The sequence below is a fragment of the Thalassophryne amazonica genome, chromosome 2, assembly GCF_902500255.1.
Source record: "Thalassophryne amazonica chromosome 2, fThaAma1.1, whole genome shotgun sequence".
Lineage (NCBI taxonomy): Eukaryota > Metazoa > Chordata > Actinopteri > Batrachoidiformes > Batrachoididae > Thalassophryne > Thalassophryne amazonica.
Window position 1 is genome coordinate 21,302,191 of NC_047104.1, and position 14,431 is coordinate 21,316,621.

At 45.4% G+C, this 14,431-nt stretch overlaps 1 protein-coding gene across 1 annotated transcript in view; it reads right to left on the reverse strand.

Moving 5' to 3' along the window:
* fah (fumarylacetoacetate hydrolase (fumarylacetoacetase)) overlaps positions 1–14,431 on the reverse strand; it is a 93,196-nt gene that overhangs the window by 23,492 nt on the left and 55,273 nt on the right. Inside the window, exons 9-10 of the mRNA XM_034184161.1 lie at positions 8,484–8,614; positions 7,326–7,401 (exon numbers count right to left, since the gene is read on the reverse strand). Of these exons, the coding sequence (XP_034040052.1) occupies positions 7,326–7,401; positions 8,484–8,614 (207 nt within the window). The remainder of the gene's footprint in view (positions 1–7,325; positions 7,402–8,483; positions 8,615–14,431) is intronic.

The window sequence follows — 14,431 nt, forward strand, 5'->3', positions numbered from 1 at the left end:
CACGATAGTGGACCGGTTCTCCAAGGCGGCCCACTTCGTGACCCTCCCGAAGCTCCCGACGGCCCAGGAGACTGCAGACCTCCTGGTCCACCACATCGTACGTCTGCATGGCATTCCATCCGACGTCGTCTCTGACCATGGTCCCCAGTTCTCCTCGCAAGTCTGGAGGAGTTTCTGTAGGGAACTGGGGGCCACCGTGAGCCTCTCGTCCGGGTACCATCCCCAGACTAACGGACAGGTAGAACGGGCCAACCAGGAATTGGAACAGGCCCTTCGCTGCGTGACCTCAGCGCACCCGATGGCCTGGAGCAACCATCTGGCCTGGATCGAGTACGCACACAACAGCCAGGTTTCATCTGCCACCGGCCTCTCCCCGTTTGAAGTATGTTTGGGGTACCAGCCCCCATTGTTTCCGCTTGTGGAGGGAGAGGTCGGGGTGCCCTCGGTCCAGGCCCATCTGAGGAGGTGCCGTCAGGTGTGGCGCACTGTCCGCTCTGCCCTGCTCAAAGTCTGGATGAGGGCCAAGGCCCATGCAGACTGCCGGCGTTCCCCGGCCCCTGCATACCAGCACGGACAGGAGGTTTGGCTGTAAACAAAGGACATCCCATTACAAGTGGAATCCCAGAAACTGAAAGACCGTTACATTGGCCCATTTTCAATCCTCAAGGTCCTCAGCCCGGCTGCAGTGAAGCTGAAGCTGCCAGCTTCACTGCAGATTCACCCAGTTTTCCACGTCTCCCGAATCAAGCCTTACCACACCTCTTCCCTCTGCACTCCCGGACCGGCACCGCCTCATGTCCGGATCATCGATGGGGAGCCGGCTTGGACAGTGCGTCGGCTCCTGGACGTCCGTCGACGGGGCTGGGGTTTCCAGTATCTGGTGGACTGGGATGGTTATGGACCCGAAGAACGCTCCTGGGTGAAGAGGAGCTTCATCCTGGACCCGGCCCTCCTGGCCGACTACACCCGTCACCCGGACAAGCCTGGTCGGGCGCCAGGAGGCGTCCGTTGAGGGGGGGGGGGGGGGGTCCTGTTGTGTGGGCCGTTGAAGAGGAGGTACTGCTGGCCCACCACCAGAGGGCGCCCTGAAGTGCAGGCTTCAGGCACGAGAGGGCGCCGGAGCAACCGGGAGTGACAGCCATCACTCATCAACAAGCACCAGCTGTCACTCATCATCATCAACCATATCTCCATAAAAGCCGGGCAGCATCTTCACCTCACTGCCGAGAAATCGTCTACCGATCAGTACCCAATCTGACAGCCGGAGGCAGTGGCCACCTGGGGACCCAGCACTTGGTGGCTCCGGGGTGCTTCAGATCTGGTGGCAGTGGAAAGCATGTGGGATCCGGCTCTCTTCTGGACAGGCGTCTTCTATCCTCGAGCCTGCCCACACGTCACCGTGACTTATTGACTGTTGATCTCAATTGTGTTGTCTGTTGCTCTGTTGTGCACATTCACAACATTAAATTGTTATATTTTGGCCTCTTCCATTGTCCGTTCATTTGCGCCCCCTGTTGTGGGTCCGTGTTCTTACACTTTCACAACACGTGCAGTCAACTAATTATTGGATGGATATTTTCACCCACGGTTAGCCATGACTGACGGAAGCCTACAATAAATTTAAAACTAGAAGCACTCAGAGAGTGCAAACCTCTGCCAAGGCCATGGGGTCACTGACGCCATAACATCTACACGCAGTGGAATCGTTGAACCTAAAAAAAAGTCTAACAATGATGTTTGCTCAGTAGTAAAAAAAGTGGATAGCATGTATCCTTAGCATTTGGCATCACAGTTTATTGCAACTTGCACCTTACTGAATCAGTACAGATTCAGCTACAATTTGGTGTTAGTTGTGCATCTCTAGCTTCATTTGTCACCTCACACTGACACATTTTCTATTTTCCCTATATTTTTGCATATTCTGGATCACCAGATCCGGAATCTGGATCCGATCATCACCAAACTTTGTTGTTTGATAGAACATTTGACTATGTTACACCCTACTTTTTTCAAGCCTTTCTGCCTTGTTTTTGTGGAGTTAGAAACTAAAAAGTCAAAATTCCCCCTATCCCGCAAATGTGAAGAATCCTTTAAAAAATTCCTGGATCCGGATCGTGTTCCAGATCACCACTAAAATTTAATCACTTGCTCCTCTTGTCATTTCCAACCACAAAATTTCATCAAAATCCGTTCAAAACCTTTTGAGTTATCCTGCTGACAAACAGACAGACAGACAAACAAACAAACGTGACCGAAAACATAACCTCCTTGGCGGAGGTAAAAAAACTTTTCATGTTGTCATTATGGGGTGTTGTAAGTACTCCATGTTCGAACGAGGCTGTAACATAAGAAAATGTGGAAAAATGAAGCGCTGTGAATACTTTCTGGATGCACTTTATGCAAAAAATAAATAAATAAAATACAGGATAAAATTTACAAACTAAGGGACAAAATATACAAAAGTACTGGAGAAAATATACAACAAAATGGGAAAATACATCCAAAATAAAAATATGGGTCAAAATGTGCAAACAGGAGATATACAATGAAACTGGGCAAAATATGTAAAAATAAAGGACAAAATATATAGCTAATTGGGAAAAAATAAACATGAGAATAGAAAAGTAAACCTGGAATTAAAGAATGGATGGAATATGGACATGATAGTAAACTAGTAAACTGCTTGAAAACATTTTTGTTTAGCCCAACAATCAGCCCTGAATTGGGCCAGATACTGGCCTTTGTCTCCTAGCCTGTGATTGGTTGGCGGCTGAGACGCTGACGCCACGTCAACCTCACGTTGATGTGGCGTGAGTGCTGTTTTCCTTTTGGTTGTTTAGGAGTGGGAAATCTCACTCCAAAATGGAGGCCAGTATCTGGCCCAATTCATAGCTGGGTTGGTTGTCGGGCTAATTTTTGTTTTGATGTTTTGTTTGATGTGCACCCTCTGGTGTTGAAACCCATGAAAACAGAAGTGAATGAAAGATGTCTGTTGGGGTTTCAGTGCGGGTGGGCTGTTTTTGCTTTTCTCTTCATGTGATCCCTGTCCCCGTGTCTTTTTGTGTCCCCGACCTCAGGTCCTTACCTGTTCTCCCGTGGTCTGTGAGAGGGTGTGGCCTGTCAGTCATGCATGAATCTGTGTTTTTGGATGTTAGTGGGCGACTCACCTCCTTGTCTGGTGCAAGTGTGTGTATTGTGCGAGTGGACATTTATGTCTGATTGCAGGCTGCCTGTGTGTATGTGAAAGTATGAGTGTGAATCCGGTGGGAATGCGTGACTTTGGGATAGTCTGGGTGTGTGAAGGAGTGCTCCTATGCTGTGCCCCCTTGAGCGCGTGAGTGTGAGCAGTGGTGGGCAGAGTTCCGCTAATCCACTAATTATCAAAGATAATGTTTTCATTATCGGATTAGCTTTTTAGATAACTTTGAAAACCATCATCAGACCAATTATCTTCTGATAAGTTTTGGGCCGATAATTTTTAGACCGCTAACATTTTTGCAGATGTAGCTTTTTGTAGTAGATGCGCAGTTTTATCCCCTGCAAGCACAGAAGAGCTGGTTCTAGAAGAAACCGCTCTATATTCTGCAGGCAAAGGACAACTGGTCACAGAAAAGAAAAAAGCTCATTTCTTTTGACCCCATATTAACACATTGGCAATATCACCCAAGTCATCCAGAGGCATACAGTTTTATCTTATGGATAAAATTTTAACCAAACTAATATTGAACAAGTTATTTAAATTAACGTCACGTCTGAAGTTTTATAAAATGAAAATATCAGATATATGTTTTAGTTTTAAAGTAATGCACTAATTTTGAAGGTTTTAGTGTGGACATGCTGTGTCCAGGTGCATTACGGGTATTTCAGTACATTCACGACAGAAGAAATGCATTTGAGATGCTCTGATCAGGATCCACAGGGACAACAGCATTAAACTCTTTGTAAACTCTCTTTAAAACACTTGTGAATATATTCTCTGGGTTTATAGACGTTATTATTGTGTTTGTTATATGTAAAAATGCCAGAAGAGGCCCAGGTTGCTTCTCAAAGCTGAAAAGTCTGTTAAATTGTGATTCAGGCCGTGTGATATAACCGGCGTCAAAATGCATAGAACACCGCCATCTACTGGCGACCGGTTATATCACAGTGTTTCGACCGCATGATTTTAAAATTATCTGTAGGTTTCCAAAACCTAAGACCACACGTTGAGATTAAAAAAAAAAAAAAAAAAATCATAGATCTGATAGGTTTAGTTGTACAGTGTGTGGTGTCAGCCACACGGTAAAAACAACACACACAAACAGATTTCACACACGAACATTCCCATGTCAAACACCTTGCTTTCTGATTGGCTGCATGTTGTTGTGAAAGTGACGTGACACGGACCCAGTCCTGGCTGTTCCAGTGATGGTTGACGCCCCTCGGGATCCATGACGCTGGCCGAGAAATCCTGTTGTGAAAGTGTCGTGACACGGACCCACAACAGGGGGCGGTAATGAACGGACAGTGGATAAGCCAAAAGTAACAATTTAATGTTGTGAATCGCACAACGACGTACAGACAATAACAATATGGTGGACTGTCATTCATACACCAGGTGACGTGTGGGCAGGCTCGACGATAGAAGACGCCTGGCGAGAGAAGAGCTGGATTCCCACACAGCTTCCACCACCAATGGAGCTGAAGAACACCGGAGCCGCCAAGCCCTGCGCCCCAGGTGGCCGCTGTCTTCAGCAGTCAGACCCGGTACTGCTGGCAGAAAACAGAGACAGTCCTGATGAGTGTGAGTTCGCACACTCAGTAATCCCACAGTCAGTGTTCAGTAAAGGAGGGAAAACCTCCACCTCCAATCACACACTCGTGCAGCTCCTGTTTAACCACTTATCTTGGTTTGGGGTGTGAGGCGAAGCCGTCGCTGATCACACCAAACGCCAATCCCACAGATAAGGCAGAACACCACAGGATAACGGCTGCAAAAGAAGTTCAGGTTATCACTCAATGATTTGAGTCAGCAGAGAAAGTTACCTGAATGGTAGCTGATTTCTCGGCGGGGAGGTGGAGTTGCAGTCCGGCCTTTATGGTGGTGGTGATGAGTAGTGGATGAGTGACAGCTGGTACGGATGATGAGTGACAGCTGTCACTCCTGGTTGCTCCAATGCCCTCTCGTGCTTGAAGCCCGCACTTCAAGCAGGGCGCCATCTTGTGGTGGTGGGCCAGCAGTACCTCCTCTTCAGCGGCCCACACAACACGTCACATTTAGCTCCTCACGTCCTTTTTAACACACCACACACGGCAGGAATATCTGATAAGATTATATTTAGCATCATCACGATTGTTGGGGCGTCCTTAAGATTGTCGGAAGGGGAAGATCGGGTCCGATATCGGCCTAATTATCTTGCCATGTGAACCAGGCTTGATGTTATGACGCCTCACGGAGTGACTGATTGATCTGTTGTAACACCGCACTGAACATGTTTTCACTATTATTTGATTTCTTTGTGCAACTAACATTGTTATTCAAGCATTCAAAAGGCAATTCGTATTGCCACACAATTCCAACACATGAGAAAGCTTTTTGACAGTTCTTGTTATTGAAAGAAACCTTGTCTCCCTAACCGGATAGAGTTGTGATGTCATCACGCATGCGCTTAGGCGCTGTTTAGCGGGATCTTGAAAATTTCTTTCTTTTTTATATACAAATGAAAAAAATTACATATTTTACAAAAGCACATTTATTTGTAAACACCAACACATGTTACATTGATTCACTTGTGCTGGTTTTTACATAGAATGAATGAATCAACCAATCAGCATGAGCGGAGGATAGTTTACCCATAATCCCTTTGGTGTGTTAATGTTCAAATCTTCAGAATTAGTGCATTATTTTAAAATTAACAGATGTGTTATATCACTTTGTACATTTTAAGATTTTACATTAATGTAGTTATTCTATCCAGAATAATTTTATTTATAAAGCAAAACCATAATTCAAACCCGCTTTCCATTTCAAGACCTCTGCCTCATCGCTGGACGACTGTATTCTGTCAGGGTACATGACGCTTTCCTACAGCAGGGGGCAGAGCACACAAAGACAGAACCGCTGGCTCATTGGCTGTTTGGGTTTGTGATTTCCACTGATTCTATTAGAAGCTTTGGCTGTGTTTAAACTTAAAATCAGCTTCTTAGAAGCTAAGAGTGTATTTGAGTCAAAATTGAAAGTTATCGGTTATCTGTAGCTTCTGATAAGTTTTTAGGCAGTTTATTGGTTTAGCGTTAAAAAAGATAACTTTTCAGTTAGCTGATGACCAGTTATCGATGCTAACTTTTTGGTTAGCTGTGCCCACCACTGAGTGTGAGTGTGTGTGAGTCTGGTCTGTTTTCCGTGTGTCCCTCCTGTTGTGGTCAGGTGTGTGTGTGTGTATGTATGTGTGTGTACGAACAAGAGTTTGCCTTCTTTGTGTCCCAGTGTTTGTGTGTCTGTCAGGTCCACCTCTGAAGTGTTTTTGATTTCCGTGTCCAGGGTTAGGTTGTATTCTGGTTTATGTGATTACCTTTCGGTCCCTGATCCATGGCCGCACTCGGTTAATCCCCTGACAGCCAAGTGTGAGGTTCTGACAGCTGTCCTGCGAGGGCCCCGCCCCCTCGTGCTCATAGCGTATTCCTTCTGGTGCTTTAGTCTTTTTTCTTCCCAGCATTTTTGTATTCCTTGGTCCACCTGTGTTAATTCATGTCCAGGTTTATTTTGTTCTTCTCGGGTTGCCCATTAATTTTCTCTTCATTGTACAATTATTTGATTTCCTCTCACATGCCACCTCCGTTCCGTTTTTTTTTTTTTTTCCACACCTGTCCCTTGTTCGTTATGTTTGGTACGTAAGTCACTTCAGTTTACTCCATTACTGCGGGTCCATTGTCAAACATTACAGTTCTTCTGTGTCATCTGTCATCTCAGTTCCAGGTGTAAGTACTGTGTTTAGATTCTCCCTCTGTGTAGAAGTGTATTTTTGTTATTTTTGTGAATCTTGGGTCCCTCACCGTTTTCCTTCTCAACTGTATGGTGTCACTTTTCACTGTGAATGAAATAAATCACCTGTTTTTTGCTTATATCCCTCTGAGTTTGACTGCCTGCTTTTGGGATTCAAATTCATCATCACCCCTGGTCTCCAACCGTACCACTGTCATATTTAAAGGCTCCAGTCAGCACAGTCTTTATACGTGCACTAGCATGCACACTGATTGTGTGTTGACGTAAGTAAAATACTAAATAATGTAATTAAAGAGACGTCATCGCCTTCGCTGCTTTTACTGTAAGTGACACTTTAAGTTACCTTTTAGTGTCACAAACAGGTTAATGTTGAAAGTGTAAGCATCATTGTGTTGCAGGTAGGGGAGGGGCTTCGGCTCCTGCAGGAAGAATAACAACCACAGAATCAGAAAACAACACAACAAGATCACAGCTGGTGTAGCATGTTCAGGACTGCCTTCACAAGCATCTACATTTGAAGTTGATTCCTTATATCTGTCATGGGTCATGTTCATCCCACCTGCTCAAAGTGATGTTCATCAGTGAAATCACCTGCTGGAGTCAGTGGCTGCAAAGAAAACCTGCACCCTCTCGGCCCTTTCTGGAACAGTTTGGACACCACTGGCCCAGATCCTTCTCTTTCTCCCTCTCTCTCTCTCTCTCTGGCTCCTTCTTGTGTCCTTTTTCTGGACTGGCCCTCTTGTGTCTTTTTCATCATCTCATGTGTGTCCAATCAGTAATTGCACAGCTGATCCCAATCGTCAATCTTCTGTCACAGTATTTTAGTGTCTTTCAGTGTTTGTGCCTTGGGGCAACTGTTGTTGTGATTTGGCGCTATATAAATAAAATTGATTTGATTTGTTACAGTCTTTGCTATATTGTAAAGTCTTCTCCATGTGTTTCATTGCTCTCCTGTTACAGACATTTGCTGATAGTCTGTGTTCCTTATTTCTCACCTGCCATTTTGAACTGAACATTTAGTGTGAGAAATCTAAGTCACTGAACCTTTGTCTGCTGCCTCCTTTGAAAGCCTGAAACCTGTGTTGGACTTATCTCATATTATCCTGGCTTGCTATTGCCTGTAATCTTAGGTACCTTTCTGCCTGTCACCAATTATAATTCCTAGGAAAAAAACTTTAGTTGCAAAATAAAGAACTCTGGACTGAATTCATCTGGTTCATTATTTGCGCTGGAGTCACCACACTGTACGAATGTACAGCGGTAATGTCCTTATCAACATTATCCTGGATTCCTATCGACACTCAATCAACAACTCATCAGAGCTACACCTATAAACAAGCATCAGAAACATTTGCATGTTGTGTTTACAAAGTACTGATGAGAAGTTTTTTTTTTGTTGTTTTTAGCTATCAAACCAGGTGCCAACAGTGCCACCTGGGAGTTAATTTTGGTAATGACTGTAAAACCTGGCACTGGTGGCAGAAGTGGGTGTGGTGTGAACCTGGATGGGGTTGGGCTCTACAAAGGGTAACAGTGCTTCCATGGGGACAACCCAAGGCGAAATGGTGGTTCCAAAGTTCTTCCCCAGGAAAGGACCCAATGGAACATACTCCCAAGCCTGAATGTCCCGTGCTGAGGAAAAAACAGCAGAAAGATTATTGAACAGGAGGAAGGTGATGGCGCTCTTTTATATCAAACATTCTGACAACTTTGTTTATTTCAAAATGGGCAAACTAGTTTGATAGTCATCCCACTTTCCATAGTCATTCATTCATTTTCTATACTTTGTTATTCAAATCAAGGGTCAAGTTGGATGGCGCTTATCCCAGGGGTCAGTGGATTTGAGGTGGGGTTCACCCTGGACAGGATGCCAGTCCATCAGAGCGCCAACACATATTTACAAACACATTCACACCTACTGTTGTGTGGGCCGCTGAAGAGGAGGTACTGCTGGCCCACCACCACCAGAGGGCACCAGAGGGCGCTGCCATCTCACAGGAGCAGCCGGGGTGACAGCTGTCACCTACGACAGCTGTTACCAATCATCTGATCCGCAGCGGTATATCTGCAAGACGTCATCTCCACTTCTCTGCCGAGATATCGCTCTACCAAGGAGGTAACGATCTCAGCTGACTGTGTTGATTCTCTGACAGGAATATCTATTGCTTGTGTGTTTTGGACAGCAGATATTCTGTTTCTTTTTTCGACGAGAGGTGGAGGTGGCATTCCCACCATACGTGTTGCTGGGTGCACACGCACCCACATCTGTTTTTGTTCCTCGCCAGCAGTACCAGATCCGACAAGCGGAGGCAGTGGCCACCTGGGTGTTCGGGACTTGGCGGCTCCAGTATTCCCGGGGTTCGGTGGCGGAGGAAATCGTGTGGTTCCGGTTCTGCTTTGGACGGACGTCTCTTATCTTTGAGCCTGCCCACACGTCACCCTTGTAATTGACTGACTGTTAAATTTCACATTCGCCGTGTTGGTTGTGTTTTTTCACAACAGTAAAGTGTTGTTATTTGACTTCCTTCATTGTCCGTTCATTTGCGCCCCTGTTGTGGGTCCGTGTTCCTACACTTTCACAACACCTACGGTTAATTTAGAGTCACCAGCTCACCAAACTTGCATGTCTTTAGAAGTGGGAGGAAGCCGGAGCACCCGGAGTGAAGCCACAAAAACACAGGGCGAGCAAACAAACTCCACACAGAAAAGACCACGTTGGAAGAGAACCCACAATCTTTTTACTGTGAGAAAACAGTGCTAACCACTAATCCACTGTGCCACCATTTTCCATTGCAAATATTAATAATAAAATACAGGCCATACATAAAATAACAGCAACACTGCAAAATCAGCATATCAACACATCAGTGGCAACACATGAAGGTACGAATCCTGGAGCGAGAGCAGCAAACTTTCCAACACACATGTTGCCACCTACAGACTGATGCGAGGACACACAAACCTAATTACTACTGTTAGCCTAATTAACTACCATTACCACTGAGGATGGAGGTCCATAATCCATAAATGACATTAAAATATGTCCAGCCCTTGTCCTGGTGATTAGGTGTAAATTTCTGTATTTTTGTCATGTGATATGTTATTACTTGAGGCCATCAAATATGGCCATCAGATATTGCAAAGACTTTGAGTTCATCCGTCTGTCTGTGCTCAACATAACTCCAGTTCTATTACAGCCAGGGTCTTCAAATTCACAGGGAACATTTTTGGGACACAGACCTTGGACAAGTTCAAAGATGGCTAAACGTGACCTATTTTAAGAAGTTAAAAGTCACATTCTGTTTCATTCTGTTCCGTTTTTTTTTTTTTTTTTTTTGAGGGGCGGGGGTGGCAGCTAATCAGAGTAGAGTGGCACTGTGACATCAGTGGCTGATCTAGCTAGCTGCAAACTCCGACCCTGCGTCCCACACAGAACAGACTGTCCCCGCCTCCCACACAGAGCAGACCGACCCCACCTCCCACACAGAGCAGACTGACCTGCCTCCCCAACAGAGCAGACCGACCCCGCCTCCCACACAGAGCTGACGGACCTGCCTCCCACACAGAGCAGATCGACCCAGCCTCTCACACAGAGCAGATCGACCCCGCCTCCCACACAGAGCAGACAGACCCTGCCTCCCACACAGAGCTGACCGACCTCCCTCGCCAACAGAGCAGACTGACCCCGCCTCCCACACAGAGCAGACCGACCCCGCCTCCCACACAGAGCAGACTGACCTGCCTCCCCAACAGAGCAGACCGACCCCGCCTCCCACACAGAGCAGACTGACCTGCCTCCCACACAGAGCTGACGGACCTGCCTCCCACACAGAGCAGATCGACCCAGCCTCTCACACAGAGCAGACCGACCCCGCCTCCCACACAGAGCTGACGGACCTGCCTCCCACACAGAGCAGATCGACCCCGCCTCCCACACAGAGCAGACCGACCCCGCCTCCCACACAGAGCTGACGGACCTGCCTCCCACACAGAGCAGATCGACCCAGCCTCTCACACAGAGCAGATCGACCCCGCCTCCCACACAGAGCTGACCGACCTCCCTCGCCAACAGAGCAGACTGACCCCGCCTCCCACACAGAGCAGACCGACCCCGCCTCCCACACAGAGCAGACTGACCTGCCTCCCCAACAGAGCAGACCGACCCCGCCTCCCACACAGAGCAGACTGACCTGCCTCCCCAACAGAGCAGACCGACCCCGCCTCCCACACAGAGCTGACGGACCTGCCTCCCACACAGAGCAGATCGACCCGGCCTCTCACACAGAGCAGATCGACCCCGCCTCCCACACAGAGCAGACAGACCCTGCCTCCCACACAGAGCTGACCGACCTCCCTCGCCAACAGAGCAGACTGACCCTGCCTCCCACACAGATCAGACCGACCCCGCTTCCCACACAAAGCTGACCGACCTCCCTCCCACACAGAGCAGACCGACCCCGCCTCCCACACAGAGCAGACTGACCCCGCTTCCCACACAGAGCAGCTTTCTTGGCAAAGCTTTGAACTGTTTCTAAATTTTTACAAAGACTTCAAACCAATCTTCCAGAAGTTTTGAAGTTGTAAGAGCATTTTTGAGAACAAACACCTAAGTTGTCATCCTTGGGTTGATCGGAACCAACTTCTATGGACCCACAGAATCATCGTTGGTCCTGCTGGCAAATTGAGCCGGGTCCACAGCTTGTAGTCACCTGGGAAACCAGTGGTTAACTGTGATGCAGGTGACAGAAGGCCAGCAAAGGCCCATCAGGAAATCGGATTGGACTTGACTGCTCACTACACCTGATTTGACGGACCCATCAATGTTGTCAGTGATGCAATGTGGCTATTTGTTTGTTCATTTTTTAAATAATAATGACTTGTGAACCCAAAATTCACAGCTAAATTCCAATCACGTTTGTTCTTATTAAATTTCTATTTAGTGCCTTGTTCTCTTCTGTTTGCTTACTTTTCACATCTCATTACAACAGATCATCTCAGTAATAAAACTATGAATCATCATTCTCAAAATCTCAGTTACATGTGGTTTTCCCTGTACATATGTAAATAAATGTGTAAATATTTCATATCCAGAATTAATGACTTCCAGATCAAAGACTATTGGTTAACATGATGTTCCTGTGTGGCTAAGCAGGAGGTGCCTCTTCTGAGGTATTAATTAAATTTCATATTTAATTAAGAATTCTTTTAACTTATATTCTGTGTACATTATATTCTGGTGCACTCGTAGAAGGCGATTCAGTATTGATTATATCAATTATTCGTTACATATCTTTTGGTGTTGCCGTGCGAGGCCATTCAATATTGGTTATATTTCAATACGCTACATATCTTATGGTGGGCCCATGTGGTGCGACTTTAATTCATTACACTACATTACACAAAGAACACAGGTGGACCTGACCTGAGAACCTTCTGCTCTGGAAGTAACTGCATGAACTGCTTGGCCACGACACTGCTTCCACCCTCAAACACCTCTCTAGGAATAAACAGGCAGACAACTTGCCCTGCATGCACAGTAGTGTTCAGAATAATAGTAGTGCTATGTGACTAAAAAGATTAATCCAGGTTTTGAGTATATTTCTTATTGTTACATGGGAAACAAGGTACCAGTAGATTCAGTAGATTCTCACAAATCCAACAAGACCAAGCATTCATGATATGCACACTCTTAAGGCTATGAAATTGGGCTATTAGTAAAAAAAAGTACAAAAGCGGGTTCACAATAATGGTAACATCTGCTGTTGACGCTACAAACTCAAAACTATTATCTTCAAACTGCTTTTGTAGCAATCCTGTGAATCACTAAACTAGTATTTAGTTGTATAACCACAGTTTTTCATGATTTCTTCACATCTGCATTAATTTTGTTGGTTTGGAACCAAGATTTTGCTTGTTTACTAGTGTGCTTGGGGTCATTGTCTTGTTGAAACACCCATTTCAAGGGCATGTCCTCTTCAACATAAGGCAACATGACCTCTTCAAGTATTTTGACATATCCAAACTGATCCATGATACCTGGTATGCGATATAGAGGCCCAACACCATAGTAGGAGAAACATGCCCATATAATGATGCTTGCACCACCATGCTTCACTGTCTTCACTGTGAACTGTGGCTTGAATTCAGAGTTTGGGGGTCGTCTCACAAACTATCTGCAGCCCTTGGACCCAAAAAGAACAATATTAAAATATTCCTCCATTTCTCTTTAGGCCAGCTGATGTGTTCTTTGGCAAATTGTAAACTCTTCTGCACGTCTTTTATTTAACAGAGGGACTTTGCGGGGGATTCTTACAAATAAATTAGTTTCACACAGGCGTCTTCTGTCACAGCACTTACAGGTAACTCCACACTGTCTTTGATCATCCTGGAACTGATCAATGGGTGAGCCTTTGCCATTCTGGTTATTCTTCTGTCCATTTTGATGGTTGTTTTCCGTTTTCTTCCACGCATCTCTTTTTTTGTGTCCATTTTAAAGCATTGGAGATCATTGTAGATGAACAGCCTATAATTTTTTGCACCTGCGTATAAGTTTTCCCCTCTCCAATCAACTTTTTAATCAAACTACTCTGTTCTTCTGAACAATGTGTTTTATTTAACAGAGGGACTTTGCGGGGATTCTTGAAAATAAATTAGCTTCACACAGGCGTCTTCTGTCACAGCACTTACAGGTAACTCCAGACTGTCTTTGATCATCCTTGAGCTGATCAGTGGGTGAGCCTTTGCCATTCTGGTTATTCTTCTATCCATTTTGATGGTTGTTGTCCGTTTTCTTCCACGCGTCTCTGGTTTTTTTTGTCCACTTTAAAACATTGGAGATCATTGTAGATGGACAGCCTATCATTTTTTGCACCTGCATATAAGTTTTCCCCTCTCCAATCAACTTTTTAATCAAACTACTCTGTTCTTCTGAACAATGTCTTGAACGTCCCATTTTCCTCAGGCTTTCAAAGAGAAAAGCATGTTCAACAGGTGCTGGCTTCATCTTTAAACAGGGGACACCTGATTCACACCTGTTTGTTCCACAAAACTGACGAACTCACTGACTGAATGCCACACTACTATTATTGTGAACACCCCCTTTTCTACTTTTTTTTTTACTAATAGCCCAATTTCATAGCCTTAAGAGTGTGCATATCATGAATGCTTGGTCTTATGGGATTTGTGAGAATCTACTGGTACCTTGTTTCCCATGTAATAATAAGAAATATACTCAAAACCTGGATTAAGCTTTTTAGTCACATAGGACTACTATTATTCTGAACACTACTGTATGGCTGAGGGTCACTTTAAGGATGAAACTCATGAGTGCCCTCTACAGGACACTGTATTTAATCACTGCAGTCATTATAGAAAACCATCCATTCTGTTCTGACCCTGCTTATTCCAGATAAGGGTCTCCAGGAGTCACTGGTCAAAAGGCAGGGTTTG